Genomic DNA, 27,102 nt, shown 5'->3' with positions numbered 1-27,102 from the left:
GGAGTGTAAAGAATAAGGCTGTAAGTGTACAGTATAAAGCAGAAAGAATAAAGAATAAGGGGGTAAATATAAAGTATAAAGTGTGAATGTAAAGTATAACATGTGGAGTGTAAAGAATAAGGCTGTAAGTGTACAGTATAAAGCAGAAAGAATAAAGAATAAGGGGGTAAATATAAAGTATAAAGTGTAAATGTAAAGTATAACATGTGGAGTGTAAAGAATAAGGCTGCAAGTGTACAGTATAAAACAGAAAGAATAAGGGGGTAAATATAAAGTATAAAGTGTGAATGTAAAGTATAACATGTGGAGTGTAAAGAATAAGGCTGTAAGTGTACAGTATAAAACAGAAATAAAGAATAAAGGGGATAAATATAAAGTATAAAGTGTGAATGTAAAGTACAACATGTAGAGTGTAAAGAAAAAGGCTGTAAGTGTACAGTATAAAGCAGAAAGAATAAAGAATAAGGGGTAAATATAAAGTATAAAGTGTAAATGTAAAGTATAATATGTGGAGTGTAAAGAATAAGGCTGTAAGTGTACAGTATAAAACAGAAAGAATAAAGAATAAGGGGGTAAATATAAAGTATAAAGTGTAAATGTAAAGTATAATATGTGGAGTGTAAAGAATAAGGCTGTAAGTGTACAGTATAAAACAAAGAATAAGGAATAAGGGGGTAAATATAAAGTATAAAGTGTGAATGTAAAGTATAATATGTGGAGTGTAAAGAATAAGGCTGTAAGTGTACAGTATAAAACAAAGAATAAAGAATAAGGGGGTAAATATAAAGTATAAAGTGTGAATGTAAAGTATAACAAGTGGAGTGTAAAGAATAAGGCTGTAAGTGTACAGTATAAAGCAGAAAGAATAAAGAATAAGGGGGTAAATATAAAGTATAAAGTGTAAATGTAAAGTATAACATGTGGAGTGTAAAGAATAATGCTGTAAGTGTACAGTATAAAACATAAAGAATAAAGAATAAGGGGGTAAATATAAAGTATAAAGTGTAAATGTAAAGTATAACATGTGGAGTGTAAAGAATAAGGCTGTAAGTGTACAGTATAAAGCAGAAAGAATAAAGAATAAGGGGGTAAATATAAAGTATAAAGTGTGAATGTAAAGTATAACATGTGGAGTGTAAAGAATAAGGCTGTAAGTGTACAGTATAAAGCAGAAAGAATAAAGAATAAGGGGGTAAATATAAAGTATAAAATGTGAATGTAAAGTATAACATGTGGAGTGTAAAGAATAAGGCTGTAAGTGTACAGTATAAAGCAGAAAGAATAAAGAATAAGGGGGTAAATATAAAGTATAAAGTGTGAATGTAAAGTATAACATGTGGAGTGTAAAGAATAAGGCTGTAAGTGCACAGTATAAAACAGAAATAAAGAATAAAGAATAAGGGGGTAAATATAAAGTATAAAATGTGAATGTAAAGTATAACATGTGGAGTGTAAAGAATAAGGCTGTAAGTATACAGTATAAAACAGAAAGAATAAAGAATAAAGGGGTAAATATAAAGTATAAAATGTGAATGTAAAGTATAACATGTGGAGTGTAAAGAATAAGGCTGTAAGTGTACAGTATACAACAGAAAGAATAAAGAATAAGGGGGGTAAATATAAAGTATAAAGTGTAAATGTAAAGTATAACATGTAAAGTGTAAAGAATAAGGCTGTAAGTGTACAGTATACAACAGAAAGAATAAAGAATAAAGGGGATAAATATAAAGTATAAAGTGTGAATGTAAAGTATAACATGTAAAGTGTAAAGAATAAGGCTGTAAGTGTACAGTATACAACAGAAAGAATAAAGAATAAAGGGGATAAATATAAAGTATAAAGTGTAAATGTAAAGTATAACATGTAAAGTGTAAAGAATAAGGCTGTAAGTGTACAGTATACAACAGAAAGAATAAAGAATAAAGGGGATAAATATAAAGTATAAAGTGTGAATGTAAAGTATAACATGTAAAGTGTAAAGAATAAGGCTGTAAGTGTACAGTATAAAACAGAAAGAATGAAGAATAAGGGGGTAAATATAAAGTATAAAGTGTGAATGTAAAGTATAACATGTAAAGTGTAAAGAATAAGGCTGTATGTGTACAGTATAAAGCAGAAAGAATAAAGGGTAAATATAAAGTGTGAATGTAAAGTATAATATGTGGAGTGTAAAGAATAAGGCTGTAAGTGTACAGTATAAAGCAGAAAGAATAAAGAATAAGGGGGTAAATATAAAGTATAAAGTGTGAATGTAAAGTATAACATGTGGAGTGTAAAGAATAAGGCTGTAAGTGTACAGTATAAAACAGAAAGAATAAAGAATAAGGGGGTAAATATAAAGTATAAAGTGTAAATGTAAAGTACAACATGTGGAATGTAAAGAATAAGGCTGTAAGTGTACAGTATAAAACAGAAAGAATAAGGGGGTAAATATAAAGTATAAAGTGTGAATGTAAAGTACAACATGTGGAGTGTAAAGAATAAGGCTGTAAGTGTACAGTATAAAGCAGAAAGAATAAAGAATAAGGGGGTAAATATAAAGTATAAAGTGTGAATGTAAAGTATAACATGTAAAGTGTAAAGAATAAGGCTGTAAGTGTACAGTATAAAACAGAAATAATAAAGAATAAGGGGGTAAATATAAAGTATAAAGTGTAAATGTAAAGTACAACATGTGGAGTGTAAAGAATAAGGCTGTAAGTGTACAGTATAAAACAGAAAGAATAAGGGGGTAAATATAAAGTATAAAGTGTGAATGTAAAGTACAACATGTGGAGTGTAAAGAATAAGGCTGTAAGTGTACAGTATAAAACAGAAAGAATAAAGAATAAGGGGGTAAATATAAAGTATAAAGTGTGAATGTAAAGTATAACATGTGGAGTGTAAAGAATAAGGCTGTAAGTGTACAGTATAAAGCAGAAAGAATAAAGAATAAGGGGGTAAATATAAAGAATAAAGTGTGAATGTAAAGTATAACATGTGGAGTGTAAAGAATAAGGCTGTAAGTGTACAGTATAAAGCAGAAAGAATAAAGAATAAGGGGGTAAATATAAAGTATAAAGTGTGAATGTAAACTATAACATGTAAAGTGTAAAGAATAAGGCTGTAAGTGTACAGTATAAAACAGAAAGAATAAAGAATAAGGGGGTAAATATAAAGTATAAAGTGTAAATGTAAAGTATAACGTGTGGAGTGTAAAGAATAATGCTGTAAGTGTACAGTATAAAGCAGAAAGAATAAAGAATAAGGGGGTAAATATAAAGTATAAAGTGTGAATGTAAAGTATAACATGTGGAGTGTAAAGAATAAGGCTGTAAGTGTACAGTATAAAACAGAAAGAATAAGGGGTAAATATAAAGTATAAAGTGTGAATGTAAAGTACAACATGTGGAGTGTAAAGAATAAGGCTGTAAGTGTACAGTATAAAACAGAAAGAATAAAGAATAAGGGGGTAAATATAAAGTATAAAGTGTGAATGTAAAGTATAACATGTGGAGTGTAAAGAATAAGGCTGTAAGTGTACAGTATAAAACAGAAAGAATAAGGGGTAAATATAAAGTATAAAGTGTGAATGTAAAGTACAACATGTGGAGTGTAAAGAATAAGGCTGTAAGTGTACAGTATAAAGCAGAAAGAATAAAGAATAAGGGGGTAAATATAAAGTATAAAGTGTGAATGTAAAGTATAACGTGTGGAGTGTAAAGAATAATGCTGTAAGTGTACAGTATAAAGCAGAAAGAATAAAGAATAAGGGGGTAAATATAAAGTATAAAGTGTGAATGTAAAGTATAACATGTGGAGTGTAAAGAATAAGGCTGTAAGTGTACAGTATAAAGCAGAAAGAATAAAGAATAAGGGGGTAAATATAAAGTATAAAGTGTAAATGTAAAGTATAACGTGTGGAGTGTAAAGAATAATGCTGTAAGTGTACAGTATAAAGCAGAAAGAATAAAGAATAAGGGGGTAAATATAAAGTATAAAGTGTGAATGTAAAGTATAACATGTGGAGTGTAAAGAATAAGGCTGTAAGTGTACAGTATAAAACAGAAAGAATAAGGGGGTAAATATAAAGTATAAAGTGTGAATGTAAAGTATAACATGTGGAGTGTAAAGAATAAGGCTGTAAGTGTACAGTATAAAACAGAAAGAATAAAGAATAAGGGGGTAAATATAAAGTATAAAGTGTGAATGTAAAGTATAACATGTGGAGTGTAAAGAATAAGGCTGTAAGTGTACAGTATAAAGCAGAAAGAATAAAGAATAAGGGGGTAAATATAAAGTATAAAGTGTAAATGTAAAGTATAACATGTGGAGTGTAAAGAATAAGGCTGTAAGTGTACAGTATAAAACAGAAAGAATAAGGGGTAAATATAAAGTATAAAGTGTGAATGTAAAGTACAACATGTGGAGTGTAAAGAATAAGGCTGTAAGTGTACAGTATAAAGCAGAAAGAATAAAGAATAAGGGGGTAAATATAAAGTATAAAGTGTGAATGTAAAGTATAACATGTGGAGTGTAAAGAATAAGGCTGTAAGTGTACAGTATAAAACAGAAAGAATAAAGAATAAGGGGGTAAATATAAAGTATAAAGTGTGAATGTAAAGTATAACATGTGGAGTGTAAAGAATAAGGCTGTAAGTGTACAGTATAAAACAGAAAGAATAAAGAATAAGGGGGTAAATATAAAGTATAAAGTGTGAATGTAAAGTATAACATGTGGAGTGTAAAGAATAAGGCTGTAAGTGTACAGTATAAAGCAGAAAGAATAAAGAATAAGGGGGTAAATATAAAGTATAAAGTGTGAATGTAAAGTATAACATGTGGAGTGTAAAGAATAAGGCTGCAAGTGTACAGTATAAAACAGAAAGAATAAGGGGGTAAATATAAAGTATAAAGTGTGAATGTAAAGTATAACATGTGGAGTGTAAAGAATAAGGCTGTAAGTGTACAGTATAAAACAGAAATAAAGAATAAAGGGGATAAATATAAAGTATAAAGTGTGAATGTAAAGTACAACATGTAGAGTGTAAAGAAAAAGGCTGTATGTGTACAGTATAAAGCAGAAAGAATAAAGAATAAGGGGTAAATAGAAAGTATAAAGTGTGAATGTAAAGTATAACATGTGGAGTGTAAAGAATAAGGCTGTAAGTGTACAGTATAAAACAGAAAGAATAAAGAATAAGGGGGTAAATATAAAGTATAAAGTGTGAATGTAAAGTATAACATGTGGAGTGTAAAGAATAAGGCTGTAAGTGTACAGTATAAAACAGAAAGAATAAAGAATAAGGGGGTAAATATAAAGTATAAAGTGTGAATGTAAAGTATAACATGTGGAGTGTAAAGAATAAGGCTGTAAGTGTACAGTATAAAGCAGAAAGAATAAAGAATAAGGGGGTAAATATAAAGTATAAAGTGTGAATGTAAAGTATAACATGTGGAGTGTAAAGAATAAGGCTGTAAGTGTACAGTATAAAGCAGAAAGAATAAAGAATAAGGGGGTAAATATAAAGTATAAAGTGTAAATGTAAAGTATAACATGTGGAGTGTAAAGAATAAGGCTGCAAGTGTACAGTATAAAACAGAAAGAATAAGGGGGTAAATATAAAGTATAAAGTGTGAATGTAAAGTATAACATGTGGAGTGTAAAGAATAAGGCTGTAAGTGTACAGTATAAAACAGAAATAAAGAATAAAGGGGATAAATATAAAGTATAAAGTGTGAATGTAAAGTACAACATGTAGAGTGTAAAGAAAAAGGCTGTAAGTGTACAGTATAAAGCAGAAAGAATAAAGAATAAGGGGTAAATATAAAGTATAAAGTGTAAATGTAAAGTATAATATGTGGAGTGTAAAGAATAAGGCTGTAAGTGTACAGTATAAAACAGAAAGAATAAAGAATAAGGGGGTAAATATAAAGTATAAAGTGTAAATGTAAAGTATAATATGTGGAGTGTAAAGAATAAGGCTGTAAGTGTACAGTATAAAACAAAGAATAAGGAATAAGGGGGTAAATATAAAGTATAAAGTGTGAATGTAAAGTATAATATGTGGAGTGTAAAGAATAAGGCTGTAAGTGTACAGTATAAAACAAAGAATAAAGAATAAGGGGGTAAATATAAAGTATAAAGTGTGAATGTAAAGTATAACAAGTGGAGTGTAAAGAATAAGGCTGTAAGTGTACAGTATAAAGCAGAAAGAATAAAGAATAAGGGGGTAAATATAAAGTATAAAGTGTAAATGTAAAGTATAACATGTGGAGTGTAAAGAATAATGCTGTAAGTGTACAGTATAAAACATAAAGAATAAAGAATAAGGGGGTAAATATAAAGTATAAAGTGTAAATGTAAAGTATAACATGTGGAGTGTAAAGAATAAGGCTGTAAGTGTACAGTATAAAGCAGAAAGAATAAAGAATAAGGGGGTAAATATAAAGTATAAAGTGTGAATGTAAAGTATAACATGTGGAGTGTAAAGAATAAGGCTGTAAGTGTACAGTATAAAACAGAAAGAATAAGGGGGTAAATAAAAAGTATAAAGTGTGAATGTAAAGTATAACGTGTGGAGTGTAAAGAATAAGGCTGTAAGTGTACAGTATAAAGCAGAAAGAATAAAGAATAAGGGGGTAAATATAAAGTATAAAGTGTGAATGTAAAGTATAACATGTGGAGTGTAAAGAATAAGGCTGTAAGTGTACAGTATAAAGCAGAAAGAATAAAGAATAAGGGGGTAAATATAAAGTATAAAGTGTGAATGTAAAGTATAACATGTGGAGTGTAAAGAATAAGGCTGTAAGTGTACAGTATAAAACAGAAATAAAGAATAAAGGGGATAAATATAAAGTATAAAGTGTGAATGTATACTACAACATGTAGAGTGTAAAGAAAAAGGCTGTATGTGTACAGTATAAAGCAGAAAGAATAAAGAATAAGGGGTAAATATAAAGTATAAAGTGTAAATGTAAAGTATAATATGTGGAGTGTAAAGAATAAGGCTGTAAGTGTACAGTATAAAACAGAAAGACTAAAGAATAAGGGGGTAAATATAAAGTATAAAGTGTAAATGTAAAGTATAATATGTGGAGTGTAAAGAATAAGGCTGTAAGTGTACAGTATAAAGCAGAAAGAATAAAGAATAAGGGGGTAAATATAAAGTATAAAGTGTGAATGTAAAGTATAACATGTGGAGTGTAATGAATAAGGCTGTAAGTGTACAGTATACAACAGAAAGAATAAAGAATAAGGGGTAAATATAAAGTATAAAGTGTGAATGTAAAGTATAACATGTGGAGTGTAAAGAATAAGGCTGTAAGTGTACAGTATAAAACAGAAATAAAGAATAAAGGGGATAAATATAAAGTATAAAGTGTGAATGTAAAGTATAACATGTGGAGTGTAAAGAATAAGGCTGTAAGTGTACAGTATAAAACAGAAATAAAGAATAAAGGGGATAAATATAAAGTATAAAGTGTGAATGTATACTACAACATGTAGAGTGTAAAGAAAAAGGCTGTATGTGTACAGTATAAAGCAGAAAGAATAAAGAATAAGGGGTAAATATAAAGTATAAAGTGTAAATGTAAAGTATAATATGTGGAGTGTAAAGAATAAGGCTGTAAGTGTACAGTATAAAACAGAAAGACTAAAGAATAAGGGGGTAAATATAAAGTATAAAGTGTAAATGTAAAGTATAATATGTGGAGTGTAAAGAATAAGGCTGTAAGTGTACAGTATAAAGCAGAAAGAATAAAGAATAAGGGGGTAAATATAAAGTATAAAGTGTGAATGTAAAGTATAACATGTGGAGTGTAATGAATAAGGCTGTAAGTGTACAGTATACAACAGAAAGAATAAAGAATAAGGGGTAAATATAAAGTATAAAGTGTAAATGTAAAGTATAACATGTGGAGTGTAAAGAAAAAGGCTGTAAGTATACAGTATAAAGCAGAAAGAATAAAGAATAAGGGGGTAAATATAAAGTATAAAGTGTAAATGTAAAGTATAACATGTGGAGTGTAAAGAATAAGGCTGTAAGTGTACAGTATAAAGCAGAAAGAATAAAGAATAAGGGGGTAAATATAAAGTATAAAGTGTGAATGTAAAGTATAATATGTGGAGTGTAAAGAATAAGGCTGTAAGTGTACAGTATAAAGCAGAAAGAATAAAGAATAAGGGGGTAAATATAAAGTATAAAGTGTAAATGTAAAGTATAACATGTGGAGTGTAAAGAATAAGGCTGTAAGTGTACAGTATAAAGCAGAAAGAATAAAGAATAAGGGGGTAAATATAAAGTATAAAGTGTGAATGTAAAGTATAACATGTGGAGTGTAAAGAATAAGGTTGTAAGTGTACAGTATAAAGCAGAAAGAATAAAGAATAAGGGGGTAAATATAAAGTATAAAGTGTGAATGTAAAGTATAACAAGTGGAGTGTAAAGAATAAGGCTGTAAGTGTACAGTATAAAGCAGAAAGAATAAATAATAAGGGGGTAAATATAAAGTATAAAGTGTAAATGTAAAGTATAACATGTGGAGTGTAAAGAATAAGGCTGTAAGTGTACAGTATAAAACAGAAAGAATAAAGAATAAGGGGTAAATATAAAGTATAAAGTGTGAATGTAAAGTATAATATGTGGAGTGTAAAGAATAAGGCTGTAAGTATACAGTATAAAACATAAAGAATAAAGAATAAGGGGGTAAATATAAAGTATAAAGTGTAAATGTAAAGTATAACGTGTGGAGTGTAAAGAATAAGGCTGTAAGTGTACAGTATAAAGCAGAAAGAATAAAGAATAAAGGGGTAAATATAAAGTATAAAGTGTAAATGTAAAGTATAACGTGTGGAGTGTAAAGAATAAGGCTGTAAGTGTACAGTATAAAGCAGAAAGAATAAAGAATAAGGGGGTAAATATAAAGTATAAAGTGTGAATGTAAAGTATAACATGTGGAGTGTAAAGAATAAGGCTGTAAGTGTACAGTATAAAGCAGAAAGAATAAAGAATAAGGGGGTAAATATAAAGTATAAAGTGTGAATGTAAAGTATAACATGTGGAGTGTAAAGAATAAGGCTGTAAGTGTACAGTATAAAGCAGAAAGAATAAAGAATAAGGGGGTATATATAAAGTATAAAGTGTAAATGTAAAGTATAATATGTGGAGTGTAAAGAATAAGGCTGTAAGTGTACAGTATAAAACAGAAAGAATAAGGGGGTAAATATAAAGTATAAAGTGTGAATGTAAAGTATAACGTGTGGAGTGTAAAGAATAAGGCTGTAAGTGTACAGTATAAAGCAGAAAGAATAAAGAATAAGGGGGTAAATATAAAGTATAAAGTGTGAATGTAAAGTATAACAAGTGGAGTGTAAAGAATAAGGCTGTAAGTGTACAGTATAAAGCAGAAAGAATAAATAATAAGGGGGTAAATATAAAGTATGAAGTGTAAATGTAAAGTATAACATGTGGAGTGTAAAGAATAATGCTGTAAGTGTACAGTATAAAACAGAAAGAATAAAGAATAAAGGGGTAAATATAAAGTATAAAGTGTGAATGTAAAGTACAACATGTGAAGTGTAAAGAATAAGGCTGTAAGTGTACAGTATAAAGCAGAAAGAATAAAGAATAAGGGGGTAAATATAAAGTATAAAGTGTGAATGTAAAGTATAACGTGTGGAGTGTAAAGAATAAGGCTGTAAGTGTACAGTATAAAACAGAAAGAATAAAGAATAAGGGGGTAAATATAAAGTATAAAGTGTAAATGTAAAGTATAACGTGTGGAGTGTAAAGAATAAGGCTGTAAGTGTACAGTATAAAGCAGAAAGAATAAAGAATAAGGGGGTAAATATAAAGTATAAAGTGTGAATGTAAAGTATAACAAGTGGAGTGTAAAGAATAACGCTGTAAGTGTACAGTATAAAGCAGAAAGAATAAAGAATAAGGGGGTAAATATAAAGTATAAAGTGTGAATGTAAAGTATAACGTGTGGAGTGTAAAGAATAAGGCTGTAATTGTACAGTATAAAGCAGAAAGAATAAAGAATAAGGGGGTAAATATAAAGTATAAAGTGTAAATGTAAAGTATAACGTGCGGAGTGTAAAGAATAAGGCTGTAAGTGTACAGTATAAAGCAGAAAGAATAAAGAATAAGGGGGTAAATATAAAGTATAAAGTGTGAATGTAAAGTACAACATGTAGAGTGTAAAGAATAAGGCTGTAAGTGTACAGTATAAAGCAGAAAGAATAAAGAATAAGGGGGTAAATATAAAGTATAAAGTGTGAATGTAAAGTACAACATGTAGAGTGTAAAGAATAAGGCTGTAAGTGTACAGTATAAAACAGAAAGAATAAAGAATAAGGGGGTAAATATAAAGTATAAAGTGTAAATGTAAAGTATAACGTGTGGAGTGTAAAGAATAAGGCTGTAAGTGTACAGTATAAAGCAGAAAGAATAAAGAATAAGGGGGTAAATATAAAGTATAAAGTGTAAATGTAAAGTATAACGTGTGGAGTGTAAAGAATAAGGCTGTAAGTGTACAGTATAAAACAGAAAGAATAAAGAATAAAGGGGATAAATATAAAGTATAAAGTGTGAATGTAAAGTATAACATATGGAGTGTAAAGAATAAGGCTGTAAGTATACAGTATAAAGCAGAAAGAATAAAGAATAAGGGGGTAAATATAAAGTATAAAGTGTAAATGTAAAGTATAACGTGTGGAGTGTAAAGAATAAGGCTGTAAGTGTACAGTATAAAACAGAAAGAATAAAGAATAAAGGGGATAAATATAAAGTATAAAGTGTGAATGTAAAGTATAACGTGTGGAGTGTAAAGAATAAGGCTGTAAGTGTACAGTATAAAACAGAAAGAATAAAGAATAAGGGGGTAAATATAAAGTATAAAGTGTAAATGTAAAGTACAACATGTGGAGTGTAAAGAATAAGGCTGTAAGTGTACAGTATAAAGCAGAAAGAATAAAGAATAAAGGGGTAAATATAAAGTATAAAGTGTAAATGTAAAGTATAACGTGTGGAGTGTAAAGAATAAGGCTGTAAGTGTACAGTATAAAGCAGAAAGAATAAAGAATAAGGGGGTAAATATAAAGTGTAGGAAAATAATATAAGGTAATAAATGTGGAAATAAAATGTTCTCGTCTGTGGTATCATTGCAGTACCTCTACCTGAGTCACCTGTGGATAAGTACAGTAATTAATGCGTTTCCCCTGTGTGTCCCCCTTGTGTCGATTGTAGTGCTTAGTGGGGTTGACGAAGAGCTCATTCCATCCGCTCCCTATTTAGGGCTCAGCACTAGGGATACCTAGGGTCAGGTATCTCTTTGTTCTCTACCCTTGATTGGATTTTTGGGAATTGAATCAGATTACCGTCCGAGACCTTTATCATCTTCCTCTGATTCCAGATTTATTCAACCAGATTGTGGGGGCTGAGTGGTTCTCTACATTGGGCTTAAGGGGGGCTACAATCTGGTTAGAATCAGAGAAGGGGAATGAATGGAAATCGGCTTCCATACACCTGAGGGGCATTGTGAGAGTCTGGTCATGCCATTTGGCCTCACTAATGCCCCTGCCGTTTTCCAGCATTTTGTGAATGATATTTCTCACCGTTTGGTGGGCAGGTTTGTGGTGGTTTATTTGGACGATATCTTAATCTAGACGATATGGAGACACATCAGATACATATTAAACATATATTACAGATCTTCAGAGATAAACTGAATGCCAAACAGGAGAAGTGTGTTTTCACTGCCCAAGACGTACAATATTTGAGGAATCTATTGTCGTCTTCAAGTTTTCGGATGGATCTTGAGAAGGTCCGAGCTGTACCTGACTTGGATTGTCCAGAAAACCTGAAAGTGTTACAGCGCTTTCTAGGATTTACCAATTTTTATTGGAAATTTATTCAGAACGAAACAGGGTTTTCCTTCCCTTCCCTTTCGACATGTGCTTGGTACTTCCCCCTACCTAGCATGACAGTTGGACAAATGAGTCTGTCTTCCTCTTTGTTGCAAAGATGGAATCTCCATCTTCCTCTTGGTCGGGTGGATGAATCTTCATGTTCCTATTGGTTGGATAAAGGTGTCTATGGCTTAATATTGGTCGGATGTATGTGTTTTTGTCATCCTCTTGGTCGGACGCATGAGTCTATACCTTTTTATTATTCAAATGAATGAGTCTACGTCTTCCTATTGGTTGAAAAGGATGAGTCTACGTTGTCTTCTTGGTTGGAAAGATGGAGTATACATATTTCTGTTGGTCGTATTAAGAAGTCTTCATTTTCATATTGGTCAGATAGATAAGGCTACATCTTTTTCTTGGTTGGAAAGATAAGTTAACATCTCACTATTGGTCAGATGATTGAGTCTATGTCCTCCTATTAGTCAGATGGATGAGTCCATGCCTTGCTCATGATGGGATGGATGAGACAGCATCTTCTTATAGGTCAGATGGATGAGTCTCTTTCTTGCTATTATCCAGATGGATGAGACTTCGTTTTCCTTATTCTTGGAAGGATGAGGCTTTCTATTGGTCGGATGGATGAGTCTACGAATTCCTCCTTGGGAGTTGGATAAGTCTATGGGCAGCTTTGCACACTACGACATCGCAGGTGCGATGTCGGTAAGGTCAAATCAAAAGTGACGCACATCCGGCGTCACTTGCGATGTCGTAGTGTGTAAATCCTAGATGATACTATTAATGAGCGCAAAAGCGTCGTTATCGTATCATCGGTGTATTCTCCGACATTTCCATAATGCCGGTGTAGCGACAGGTACGATGTAGTTCCTCGTTCTTGCGGCCGCACACATCACTGTGTATGAAGCCGCAGGAGCGAGTGTGACGGGGGTGTACAGCAGAGCAAGGAGAGACAACAGGCCGAGGAACGATCCAACAGGTTTATTCACAAGAACACTGGAACAGCACACGATAAGTCCACGTAAAACAGATTCGGGGGCCCTTCCCGACAATCCTCGGACCGGATAACAAAGCAATCGTCCTTACAGTAGTCCAAAGAGTTCCACACAATCCCACGGGCCGCCACACAGGCCTAGCTCCGTCCGTGTCCACAGCCACACAGGCTGGAGCTCCTGCTCCCTTCAAGTTTCAGCTCACTCTGCCGGAATCTCCCAGGTAAGCAGAGTTTACACTAGTTGGACTCTAGGCCCACCTCCCCCTACTCCCAGGGATGGAAGTGCCTCAGGAGGATATAACCTTGCATTTTAGGGGGTGATTACCTACAACAATAGAAATGTACACAGAAGTAGTTCAAATAAGACAATGAACCCAGCTTGAAATAGGAATCTGTACAGCATATACAGTGAGAGGGTAAATTACATCTTCACAATCCCTCCCCCTCCCAACTTGTGTACGTACTAGGGACCTCTACAGGTCACTGGTTAAGTACACACAGGCAGAGCGTTACTTACATGTGGCTTCATGCAGCCACGAATTGGCATCGTAGCTCTCCCACATCATTGCCCAGGAGAACAGCTGCAGGCAGACCACCCATCACCCCAACCACACATCGCCTGACCCCAAAACCAAAGTTCAGATCCACAGTGGCTGTGGGAATAGTCCTCCATTGTCCACCAGCCAGTTCAATAACAATCCCAGGTCCTCTATGGATTGCCTCAGGCCGAACCACTCGGGGATCAGCCAGTGTGAGGAAAGCACCCGAGTCACAAAATCCAACAAGTCTCTGTCCATCCAGCACAACCTCCTGCAAGTGCTTACCTCGATGAGCAGAAGTCGTCATAACTGCGGGTCGCACCCCGTAAACTCCTGGTGGTGCAACATGGGGGGCTGAGTCACTAGGCCAGTCCTCACATAACGGTGCCACATCTTCCTCCATGGCACTGGGCTGTAAATAATTAACAATCCGATTGGGTGCAGGATCAGTCCTCATTTGAACAGCTGGGCAGGAGACTTGCCGATGCCCTGGCTGTCCACATTGATAGCATCTGAGCTGGGTCTCCCTCCATCCAAGGCGTCCTCTTGGGTAAGGGGTAGGGGAACTTGGAGGCCGGCTCCCACCTGAAGGTGCTGTAGGGGTTTGAGGATGATTCCTCCATGGCCTGGCTGGGCATGAGGCCTGCAAATGCCCGGGATGCCTACAAACATAACACCTGCGCTCTGTTACTTCCTCTCCCCGGCGTATTCCAGAAAGTGCAGTAGAAGCAACTGGAGGCACATTAACACGGGTATCAACATGTGGTGGCTTAGAGGAACGGGGAACAATGGGGACAGAATAACTGGGGGCATCCGGTGTTGTGGAGCTGTTAGGCGTCTCTCCATCCTCCAACAGAACCCTCCACTGAGGCTTGATGGTGAGAGCCTCATCAGCGAGAGCAGCAGCTTCCTCCACTGTCGCTGGTTTTCTCTCACGCACCCATTCCCGGATCTCAGCGGGGCACTGGGCAAAGAATTGTTCTTTTAGGATGACCTGCAGGAAGGTCTCCCAAGATAAGGCCTCCTCTGCCTCCAGCCAGCGATTACATATTTGTTTGAGTCTATGAGCATATATCTTAAAAGACACTTCCCCATCACAGGCTAAAGCACGGAACTGAGTCCTGTAAGTGTCTGGCGTTACAGCATAATGTTCTAGAATAGTCTGTTTAATCTCCGCATACTCACAGTTCCACCGAGGGTCCATGGCTCTATAGGCTTCAGCAGCTCCCCCCTCTAGGAGCCCAACCAGATGCCGGACGCGCTCCCTTTCTGGGACTTCCATTAATCGACACTGATGCTCAAAGTCCTGGAAGAAGCCCTCAATGTCACCAGCAGCCTCATTAAACTGCTTGAAGTCTTTGCGGGACACTCTGGGAAGTTCCCTCATGATGGGTGCTGGGGTTACAGTCTGTCTGGAACCTCTCGCGGCTTCCACAGCGAGCTGCTTATCCAGCAATGCCATCTCCTCCATCCTGCGCTCCTTCTCTTCAGCTCCACGCATGGCCTCCCTCTTATCTTCTATGGTGGCCTCATCTCCAAGCAGTGCCATCTTTTCCTCGTACCACACAACCCATTGACTTTTTTGGGTATTCACCTCCAGCTCCCGTCTTTCCTCCCTTTGCTGTGAGGATCCTTCCTCCACGTCATTTTGCGAGCAGACTCCTTCTAGCGCCTCAATCAGCTGCTCCTTGGAGAGTCCTTTGAAACGAACTCCTACTTCACGGGCCTTTGATTGCAGGCTCCCCAAAGTCCAGGTCTTGTACTCTGCAGTGCTGGTTCCTGATGTTGAGCCATTGTCCTCCATTCCTTCTGCTCTGATCCCAGCGCTGCCAACCAGTTTGTGACGGGGTGTACAACAGAGCAAGGAGAGACAACAGGCCGAGGAACGATCCAACAGGTTTATTCACAAGAACACTGGAACAGCACACGATAAGTCCACGTAAAACAGATTCGGGGGCCCTTCCCGACAATCCTCGGACCGGATAACAAAGCAATCGTCCTTACAGTAGTCCAAAGAGTTCCACACAATCCCACGGGCCGCCACACAGGCCTAGCTCCGTCCGTGTCCACAGCCACACAGGCTGGAGCTCCTGCTCCCTTCAAGTTTCAGCTCACTCTGACTGAATCTCCCAGGTAAGCAGAGTTTACACTAGTTGGACTCTAGGCCCACCTCCCCCTACTCCCAGGGATGGAAGTGCCTCAGGAGGATATAACCTTGCATTTTAGGGGGTGATTACCTACAACAATAGAAATGTACACAGAAGTAGTTCAAATAAGACAATGAACCCAGCTTGAAATAGGAATCTGTACAGCATATACAGTGAGAGGGTAAATTACATCTTCACAGCGAGGAACATCTCCTACCTGCCTCCCGGCTGCAATGAGAAGGAATGAGGTGGGCGGGATGTTTACATCCTGCTCATCTCCGCCCCTCCGCCGCTATTGGCCGCCTGCCGTGTGACGTCGCTGTGACGCCGCACGACCCGCCCCCTTAGGAAGGAGGCGGTTCGCCGGCCAGAGCGACGGTCGCAGGGCAGGTGAGTGCATGTGAAGCTGGCGTAGCAATAATGTTCGCTACGCCAGCTATCACAAGATATTGTACCTGCGACATTGCAGCATCGGCTTGTGATGTCGCAACGTGCAAAGCCCGCCTATGTCTTCCTCTTGGTGAGAAGGACTAGTCTAAAGGGTGCTTTACATGCTGCAACATTGCTAGCGATGTCGAGCGTGATAGCACCCGCCCCCCGGCGTAAGTGCGACATTTGGTGATCGCTGCCGTTGCGAACATTATCGATACAGCAGCTCCACACGCACATACGTGTGCAGCGATGTCGCTGGAGACACCGAATCCCTCCTTCAAGGGGGAGGTGCGCTCGGCGTCATAGTGACGTCACTGCGGCGTCAATAAGCGGCCGGCCAATAGAAGCGGAGGGGCGGAGATGAGCGGGACATAACATCCCGCCCACCTCCTTCCTTCCACATTGCCAGTGGACACAGGTAAGGAGATGTTCGTCGTTCCTGCGGTGTCACACACAGCGATGTATGCTGCCGCAGGAACGACGAACAACATTGTACCGGCAGCAGCAACGATATTAAGGAAATGAGTGACGTGTCAACGATCACCGTTTTTGAACGATTTTTCAATCGTTGATCGTCGCTCCTAGGTTTTACACGCTGCGCTAACGGCGCTGGATGTGCGTCACTAACGGCGTGACCCCGACGATATATCGTTACCGATGTCGCAACATGTAAAGCCCCCTTAAGTCTTCCTTTAGGTTGGATGGATGAGTCTATGTGTTCCTTTTGGTGAAATGAATGAGTTCTATGGCTTCCTATTGGTCTGATGGCTGCTTCTATGTATTCCTATTGGTTGGAAGGATGAGTCTACATCTTCCTCTTCATTGGAAAACTGGAGTCTACATGTTCCTCTTCATTGGAAAGCTGGAGTCTACATCTTCCTCCTGGTCAGAAGGATGAATCTTCATTTTCCGATTTTCATGTCTTCCTATTGGTCAGATGAATTTGTTTATGTTTTCTTCTAGGTCAGATGGATGAGTCTATATTGTTTTATTGGTCGGATGGATGCATTTAGGTCTTCCTCTTGGTCGGAAGGATGAGTCCAGGTCTTCTTTTTAGTAGGAAGTCTATGTTTTCCTCTTGGTCGTATGGATATGTCTAAGCCTTCCTTTTGGTGAGATGGATGAGTCTACATCTTCCTGTTGATTGGATGTATGAGTCTACATCTTCCTGTTGATTGGATGTGTGAGTCTACATCTGGCTATCGGTTGGATGGATGAACATGCATCATCATTCTTCTTGTATGGTTGAGTACCTGACTCTGTATCTGTTCATTGGAGATTACGACTTCACTAGTCACCAATAGACTATGCTATGTCTCCTATACAGCTCATCACCTTCTATAGGACATTAGGGCAGTTCTTACCTGTAGTTACAGGATACATGGACGGGATTTACCTGTTGCCGGCTGATAGATAAGCTCATAACGGGTCATGTATATGGTGATTAAACCCATAATGATGGACATAAATGGTATGAGGAACCCCAAGTTCTTGGCCACCGACTGCTGTATATAAGAGATGCCGACAAATACAACCATAGAATTCAGGTTAACGATCCAATAAAACCTGCAAACGAAGAGTGAGAAGTCACTGTATACACCAGTCACCTCCAGAGCTGCAGTCACTATTCTTCTGTTACATTGTGTCTCATCCTCCAGTCACCTCCAGAGCTGCAGTCACTATTCTGCTGTTACATTGTGTCTTATCCTCCAGTCACCTCCAGAGCTGCAGTCACTGTTCTTATGTTACATTGTGTCTTATCCTCCAGTCACCTCCAGAGCTGCAGTCACTATTCTGCTGTTAGATCATGTCTTATCTCCAGTCACCTCAAGAGCTGCAGCCACTATTCTGCTGTTACATTGTGTCTTATCCTCCAGTCACCTCCAGAGCTGCAGTCACTATTCTGCTGTTACATTGTGTCTCATCCTCCAGTCACCTCCAGAGCTGCGGTCACTATTCTGCTGTTACATTGTGTCTTATCCTCCAGTCACCTCCAGAGCTGCAGTCACTGTTCTTATGTTACATTGTGTCTTATCCTCCAGTCACCTCCAGAGCTGCAGTCACTATTCTGCTGTTACATTGTGTCTTATCCTCCAGTCACCTCCAGAGCTGCAGTCACTATTCTGCTGTTACATTGTGTCTCATCCTCCAGTCACCTCCAGAGCTGCAGTCACTATTCTTCTGTTACATTGTGTCTCATCCTCCAGTCACCTCCAGAGCTGCGGTCACTATTCTGCTGTTACATTGTGTCTTATCCTCCAGTCACCTCCAGAGCTGCAGTCACTGTTCTTATGTTACATTGTGTCTTATCCTCCAGTCACCTCCAGAGCTGCAGTCACTATTCTGCTGTTAGATCATGTCTTATCTCCAGTCACCTCAAGAGCTGCAGTCACTATTCTGCTGTTACATTGTGTCTTATCCTCCAGTCACCTCCAGAGCTGCAGTCACTATTCTGCTGTTACATTGTGTCTTATCCTCCAGTCACCTCCAGAGCTGCAGTCACTATTCTGCTGTTACATTGTGTCTTATCCTCCAGTCACCTCCAGAGCTGCAGTCATTATTCTTATGTTACATTGTGTCTTATCCTCCAGTCACCTCCAGAGCTGCAGTCACTATTCTTATGTTACATTGTGTCTTATCCTCCAGTCACCTCCAGAGCTGCAGTCACTATTCTGCTGTTAGATCATGTCTTATCTCCAGTCACCTCAAGAGCTGCAGCCACTATTCTGTTCGCATAGAAACATGATACAATTTTGTTTGTCCGCAGCCACCACTAGGAGGAGCTCCCTGTATACAGAGATACATAAGATCCTGTCTGTAGTCACCACTAGGGGGAGCTCCCTGTATACAGAGATACATGATAAGATCCTGTCTGCAGCCACCACTAGGGGAGCTCCCTGTATACAGAGATACATGATAAGATCCTGTCTGCAGCCACCACTAGGGGGAGCTCCCTGTATACAGAGATACATGATAAGATCCTGTCTGCAGTCACCACTAGGGGGAGCTCCCTGTATACAGAAATACATGATAAGATCCTGTCTGCAGCCACCACTAGGGGGAGCTCCCTGTATACAGAGATACATGATAAGATCCTGTCTGCAGCCACCACTAGGGGGAGCTCCCTGTATACAGAGATACATGATAAGATCCTGTCTGCAGTCACCACTAGGGGGAGCTCCCTGTATACAGAAATACATGATAAGATCCTGTCTGAAGCCACCACTAGGGGGAGCTCCCTGTATACAGAGATACATGATAAGATACTGTCTGCAGCCTCCACTAGGGGGAGCTCCCTGTATACAGAGATACATGATAAGATCCTGTCTGCAGTCACCACTAGGGGGAGCTCCCTGTATACAGAGATACATGATATGATCCTGTCTGCAGCCACCACTAGGGGGAGCTCCCTGTATACAGAGATACATGATAAGATCCTGTCTGCAGCCACCACTAGGGGGAGCTCATTGTATACAGAGATACATGATAAGATCCTGTCTGCAGCCTCCACTAGGGGGAGCTCCCTGTATACAGAGATACATGATAAGATCCTGTCCACAGCCACCACTAGGGGGAGCTCCCTGTATACAGAGATACATGATAAGATCCTGTCTGCAGCCACCACTAGGGAGATCTCCCTATATACAGAGATACATGATAAGATCCTGTCTGCAGTCACCACTAGAGGGAGCTCCCTGTATACAGAGATACATGATAAGATCCTGTCTGCAGCCACCACTAGGGGGAGCTCCCTGTATACAGAGATACATGATAAGATTCTGTCTGCAGCCACCACTAGGGGGAGCTCATTGTATACAGAGATACATGATAAGATCCTGTCTGCAGCCACCACTAGGGGGAGCTCATTGTATACAGAGATACATGATAAGATTCTGTCTTCAGCCACCACTAGGGGGAGCTCCCTGTATACAGAGATACATGATAAGATCCTGTCTGCAGCCACCACTAGGGGGAGCTCATTGTATACAGAGATACATGATAAGATCCTGTCTGCAGTCACCACTAGGGGGAGCTCCCTGTATACAGAGATACATGATAAGATCCTGTCTGCAGCCACCACTAGGGGGAGCTCCCTGTATAAAGAGATACATGATAAGATTCTGTCTGCAGTCACCACTAGGGGGAGCTCCCTGTATACAGAGATGCATGATAAGATCCTGTCTGCAGCCTCCACTAGGGGGAGCTCCCTGTATACAGAGATACATGATAAGATCCTGTCCGCAGCCACCACTAGGGGGAGCTCCCTGTATACAGAGATACATAATAAGATCCTGTCTGCAGCCACCACTAGGGGGAGCTCCCTGTATACAGAGATACATGATAAGATCCTGTCTGCAGCCACCACTAGGGGGAGCTCCCTGTATACAGAGATACATGATAAGATCCTGTCTGCAGCCACCACTAGGGGGAGCTCCCTGTATACAGAGATACATGATAAGATCCTGTCTGCAGCCACCACTAGGGGGAGCTCCCTGTATACAGAGATACATGATAAGATCCTGTCTGCAGCCACCACTAGGGGGAGCTCCCTGTATACAGAGATACATGATAAGATTCTGTCTGCAGCCACCACTAGGGGGAGCTCCCTGTATACAGAGATACATGATAAGATCCTGTCCGCAGCCACCACTAGGGGGAGCTCCCTGTATACAGAGATACATGATAAGATCCTGTCTGCAGCCACCACTAGGGGGAGCTCCCTGTATACAGAGATACATGATAAGATTCTGTCTGCAGCCACCACTAGGGGAAGCTCCCTGTATACAGAGCTACATGATAAGATTTTGTCTGCAGCCACCACTAGGGGGAGCTCCCTGTATACAGAGATACATGATAAGATTCTGTCTGCAGCCACCACTAGGGGGAGCTCCCTGTATACAGAGATACATGATAAGATCCTGTCTTCAGCCACCACTAGGGGGAGCTCCCTGTATACAGAGATACATGATAAGATTCTGTCTGCAGCCACCACTAGGGGGAGCTCCCTGTATACAGAGATACATGATAAGATCCTGTCTGCAGCCACCACTAGGGGGAGCTCCCTGTATACAGAGATACATGATAAGATCCTGTCTGCAGCCACCACTAGGGGGAGCTGTTATGATCCGGAACCATGGAAAACAACCATAAATCATTGGTAAAAGGTGACAAGAGCATTGGCAACTAATCTGGCCGCCATCCCCTTACTAACCAACACAACTAGAAGTAGCCGAGGGGTGAACTAACATCCTGTGCACCGCGAACCCAGCCGGAGAACTAACTATCCTAAAGGTAGGAAAGATGAATAACTCTCTGCCTCAGAAAATAGACAAGAATAGCAAGCCCCCCACATTCAAAGACTGCGGTGATATAGGAAAAACACAATACACAGGTAGATGACAGGATTAGCAAAAGGTGAGGCCCCCGCTGACTAAAATAGGAAGGGACAGGAAAGGGACTGATGGTGGCCAGAGAAAAACCCTGCAAAATACCAACTTCCCGATAGTACAAAAAGGCCCTCAGATCGCACGACCTGCACTCCGTCCTATACCAGGTGCCCTTGTCATACCAATGAACAGAAAGCTGGAATGATAACAAAGTCAACAAGCCACAAACACATGGACCCAAAGGAGCTATACTCCAAACAGAACTGCAGGGAGTTTCCCAGCCAAGCAACTGAGGGGGGAAAATCCCTGCATGCTAATAAACTGAAAACAACCACAGCAAATGACAAACCCAGATAAGAGCAAAAGAACCAGACAATAAATAAAGAGCAAGCACTTATCTGGGGAAGATGTGGTGTAGAGCAGGATTAAGCAGGCTAGGGATACAAAGAACAACTGACATCCGGCAACAGCCTGCAATCAGACCAGGACTTAAATAGGCAGAGAGTTAGGAAAGGAAACACCCACTGCACAACCCACCTGGTCCAAGTCCAAACCATTCCTGGCCACCAGAGGGAGCCTCCCAGCAGCCAAAACATAACTAACATTCACAACAGGGAGCTCCCTGTAAACAGAGATACATGATAAGATGCTATCTGCAGCCACCACTAGAGGGAGCTCCCTGTATAAAGAGATACATGATAAGATCCTGTCTGCAGCCACCACTAGAGGGAGCTCCCTGTATACAGCGATACATGATAAGATGCTATCTGCAGCCAGCTCTAGGGGGAGCTCCCTGTATACAGAGATATATGATAAGATCCTGTCTGCAGCCACCACTAGAGGGAGCTCCCTGTATACAGAGATACATGATCAGATTCTGTCTGCAGCCACCGCTAGGGGGAGCTCCCTGAATACAGATACATGATAAGATCCTGTCTGCAGTCACAACTAGGGGGAGCTCCCTGTATACAGAGATACATGATAAGATCCTGTCTGCAGCCACCACTAGGGGGAGCTCCCTGTATACAGATACATGATAAGATCCTGTCTGCATCCACCACTAGGGGGAGCTCCCTGTATACAGAGATACATGATAAGATCCTGTCTGCAGCCACCACTAGGGGGAGCTCCCTGTTTACAGAGATACATGATAAGATCCTGTCTGCAGTCACCACTAGGGGGAGCTCCCTGTATACAGAGATACATGATAAGATCCTGTCTGCAGTCACCACTAGAGGGAGCTCCCTGTATACAGAGATACATGATAAGATCCTGTCTGCAGCCACCACTAGGGGGAGCTCCCTGTATACAGAGATACATGATAAGATCCTGTCTGCATCCACCACTAGGGGGAGCTCCCTGTATACAGAGATACATGATAAGATCCTGTCTGCAGTCACCACTAGGGGGAGCTCCCTGTATACAGAGATACATGATAAGATCCTGTCTGCAGTCACCACTAGAGGGAGCTCCCTGTATACAGAGATACATGATAAGATCCTGTCTGCGGCCACCACTAGGGGGAGCTCCCTGTATACAGAGATACATGATAACATCCTGTCTAGAGCCACCACTAGGGGGAGCTCCCTGTATACAGAGATACATGATAAGATCCTGTCTGCAGCCACCACTAGGGGGAGCTCCCTGTATACAGAGATACATGATAAGATCCTGTCTGCATCCACCACTAGGGGGAGCTCCCTGTATACAGAGATACATTATAAGATCCTGTCTGCAGTCACCACTAAGGGGAGCTCCCTGTATACAGAGATACATGATAATATCCTGTCTGCAGCCATCACTAGGGGGAGCTCCCTGTATACAGAGATACATGATAAGATCCTGTCTGCAGTCACCACTAGGGGGAGCTCCCTGTATACAGAGATACATGATAATATCCTGTCTGCAGCCACCACTAGGGGGAGCTCCCTGTATACAGAAATACATGATAGGATCCTGTCTGCAGCCACCACTAGGGGGAGCTCCCTGTATACAGAGATACATAAGATCCTGTCTGCAGCCACCACTAGGGGGAGCTCCCTGTATACAGAGATACATGATAAGATTCTGTCTGCAGTCACCACTAGGGGGAGCTCCCTGTATACAGAGATACATGATAAGATCCTGTCTGCAGCCACCACTAGGGGGAGCTCCCTGTATACAGAGATACATGATAAGATCCTGTCTGCAGTCACCACTAGGGGGAGCTTCCTGTATACAGAGATACATGATAAGATCATGTCTGCAGTCACCACTAGGGGGAGCTCCCTGTATACAGAGATACATGATAAGATCCTGTCTGCAGTCACCACTAGGGGGAGCTCCCTGTATAAAGAGATACATGATAATATCCTGTCTGCAGCCACCACTAGGGGGAGCTCTCTGTATACAGAGATACATGATAAGATTCTGTCTGCAGCCACCACTAGGGGGAGCTCCCTGTATACAGAGATACATGATAAGATCCTGTCTGCAGCCACCACTAGGAGGAGCTCCCTGTATATAGAGATACATGATAAGATACTGTCTGCAGCCACCACTAATGGGAGCTTCCTGTATACAGAGATACATGATAAGATTCTGTCTGCAGCCACCACTAGGGGGAGCTCTCTGTATACAGAGATACATGATAAGATTCTGTCTGCAGCCACCACTAGGGGGAGCTCCCTGTATACAGAGAAACATGATAAGATCCTGTCTGCAATCACCACTAGAGGGAGCTCCCTGTATACAGAGATACATGATAAGATCCTGTCTGCAGTCACCACTAGAGGGAGCTCCCTGTATAAAGAGATACATGATAAGATCCTGTCTGCAGCCACCACTAGAGGGAGCTCCCTGTATACAGAGATACATGATAATATCCTGTCTGCAGCCACCACTAGGGGGAGCTCCCTGTATACAGAAATACATGATAGGATCCTGTCTGCAGCCACCACTAGGGGGAGCTCCCTGTATACAGAGATACATAAGATCCTGTCTGCAGCCACCACTAGGGGGAGCTCCCTGTATACAGAGATACATGATAAGATTCTGTCTGCAGTCACCACTAGGGGGAGCTCCCTGTATACAGAGATACATGATAAGATCCTGTCTGCAGCCACCACTAGGGGGAGCTCCCTGTATAAAGAGATACATGATAAGATCCTGTCTGCAGCCACCACTAGGGGGAGCTCCCTGTATACAGAGATACATGATAAGATCCTGTCTGCAGCCACCACTAGGGGGAGCTCCCTGTACACAGAGATACATGATAAGATCCTGTCTGCAGTCACCACTAGGGGGAGCTTCCTGTATACAGAGATACATGATAAGATCATGTCTGCAGTCACCACTAGGGGGAGCTCCCTGTATACAGAGATACATGATAAGATCCTGTCTGCAGTCACCACTAGGGGGAGCTCCCTGTATAAAGAGATACATGATAATATCCTGTCTGCAGCCACCACTAGGGGGAGCTCTCTGTATACAGAGATACATGATAAGATTCTGTCTGCAGCCACCACTAGGGGGAGCTCCCTGTATACAGAGATACATGATAAGATCCTGTCTGCAGCCACCACTAGGAGGAGCTCCCTGTATATAGAGATACATGATAAGATACTGTCTGCAGCCACCACTAATGGGAGCTTCCTGTATACAGAGATACATGATAAGATTCTGTCTGCAGCCACCACTAGGGGGAGCTCTCTGTATACAGAGATACATGATAAGATTCTGTCTGCAGCCACCACTAGGGGGAGCTCCCTGTATACAGAGAAACATGATAAGATCCTGTCTGCAATCACCACTAGAGGGAGCTCCCTGTATACAGAGATACATGATAAGATCCTGTCTGCAGTCACCACTAGAGGGAGCTCCCTGTATAAAGAGATACATGATAAGATCCTGTCTGCAGCCACCACTAGAGGGAGCTCCCTGTATACAGAGATACATGATAAGATGATGTCTGCAGCCACCACTAGGGGGAGCTCCCTGTTGACAGAGATACATGATAAGATCCTGTCTGCAGTCACCACTAGAGGGAGCTCCCTGTATAAAGAGATACATGATAATATCCTGTCTGCAGCCACCACTAGGGGGAGCTCCCTGTATACAGAGATACATGATAAGATCCTGTCTGCAGTCACCACTAGGGGGAGCTTCCTGTATACAGAGATACATGATAAGATCCTGTCTGCAGTCACCACTAGGGGGAGCTCCCTGTATACAGAGATAGATGATAAGATCCTGTCTGCAGTCACCACTAGGGGGAGCTCCCTGAATACAGAGAAACATGATAAGATCCTGTCTGCAATCACCACTAAAGGGAGCTCCCTGTATACAGAGATACATGATAAGATCCTGTCTGCAGTCACCACTAGTGGGAGCTCTCTGTATACAGAGATACATGATAAGATCCTGTCTGCAGCCACCACTAGAGGGAGCTCCCTGTATAAAGAGATCATAGTATCATAGTATCATAGTTTTTAAGGTTGAAGGGAGACTCTAAGTCTATCTTGTTCAACCCGTAGCCTAACATGTTGATCCAGAGGAAGGCAAAAAAACCCCAATGTGGCAAACAAGTTCCAATGGGGAAAAAATTTCCTTCCTGACTCCACATCCGGCAATCAGACTAGTTCCCTGGATCAATACCCTGTCATAAAATCTAATATACATAACTGGTAATATTACATTTTTCAAGAAAGGCATCCAGGCTCTGCTTAAATGTTAGTAGTGAATCACTCATTACAACATCATGCGGCAGAGAGCTCCATAGTCTCACTGCTCGTACAGTAAAGAATCCTCCTCTGTGATTATGATTAAACCTTCTTTCCTCAAGACGTAGCGGATGCCCCCGTGTTCCAGTTGCAGGCCTAGGTGTAAAAAGATCTTTGGAAAGGTCTCTGTACTGTCCCCTCATATATTTATACATTGTGATTAGATCCCCCCTAAGCCTTCGTTTTTCCTGTCTTGGTATTGCAGCCCACCCATTCCTCTAATAATCTTGGTGGCTCTTCTCTGCACCCTCTCCAGTTCAGCTATGTCCTTCTTATATATCGGTGACCAGAATTGTACACAGTATTCTAAGTGTGGTCGCACTAGTGACTTGTACAGAGGTAGAACTATATTTTTTTCATGAACACTTCTACCTCTTTTAATACATCCCATTATTTTATTAGCCCTGGCAGCAGCTGCCTGACACTGGCCACTAAAGTGAAGTTTACCATCCACCCATACACCCAAGTCTTTTTCTGTGTCTGTTTTACCCAGTGTTCTACAATTAAGTACATAATCATAAATGTTATTTCCTCTACCCAAGTGCATGACCTTACATTTATCTACATTAAACTTCAATTGCCACTTCTCAGCCCAATCCTCCAATTTACATAAATCTCCCTGTAATATAAAATTATCCTCCTCTGTATTGATTACCCTGCAGAGTTTAGTATCATCTGCAAATATTGAAATTCTACTCCGCATGCCCCCAACAAGGTCATTTATAAATATGTTGAAAAGAAGCGGGCCCAATACTGACCCCTGTGGTACCCCACTATGAACTGAGACCCAGTCCGAGTACGGACCATTAATAACCACCCTTTGTTTCCTATCACTGAGCCAGTTTTTAACCCAGTTACACATATTTTCCCCTATCCCCATTATTCTCATTTTATGTACCAACCTTTTGTGTGGCACCGGATCAGAAGCTTTT

General features: G+C 40.1%; 1 protein-coding gene across 1 annotated transcript in view; it reads right to left on the bottom strand.

The window, feature by feature from the left end:
* SLC15A5 (solute carrier family 15 member 5) overlaps nt 1-27,102 on the bottom strand; it is a 269,608-nt gene that overhangs the window by 153,468 nt on the left and 89,038 nt on the right. Inside the window, exon 3 of the mRNA XM_075342328.1 lies at nt 17,420-17,589. Coding sequence (XP_075198443.1) covers nt 17,420-17,589 — 170 coding nt within the window. The remainder of the gene's footprint in view (nt 1-17,419; nt 17,590-27,102) is intronic.

Source organism: Anomaloglossus baeobatrachus, chromosome 4 (assembly GCF_048569485.1).
Source record: "Anomaloglossus baeobatrachus isolate aAnoBae1 chromosome 4, aAnoBae1.hap1, whole genome shotgun sequence".
Taxonomy (NCBI): domain Eukaryota; kingdom Metazoa; phylum Chordata; class Amphibia; order Anura; family Aromobatidae; genus Anomaloglossus; species Anomaloglossus baeobatrachus.
The sequence above is the reverse complement of the archived record's forward strand: the minus strand, read 5'-3'. Positions and strand labels throughout refer to the sequence as shown.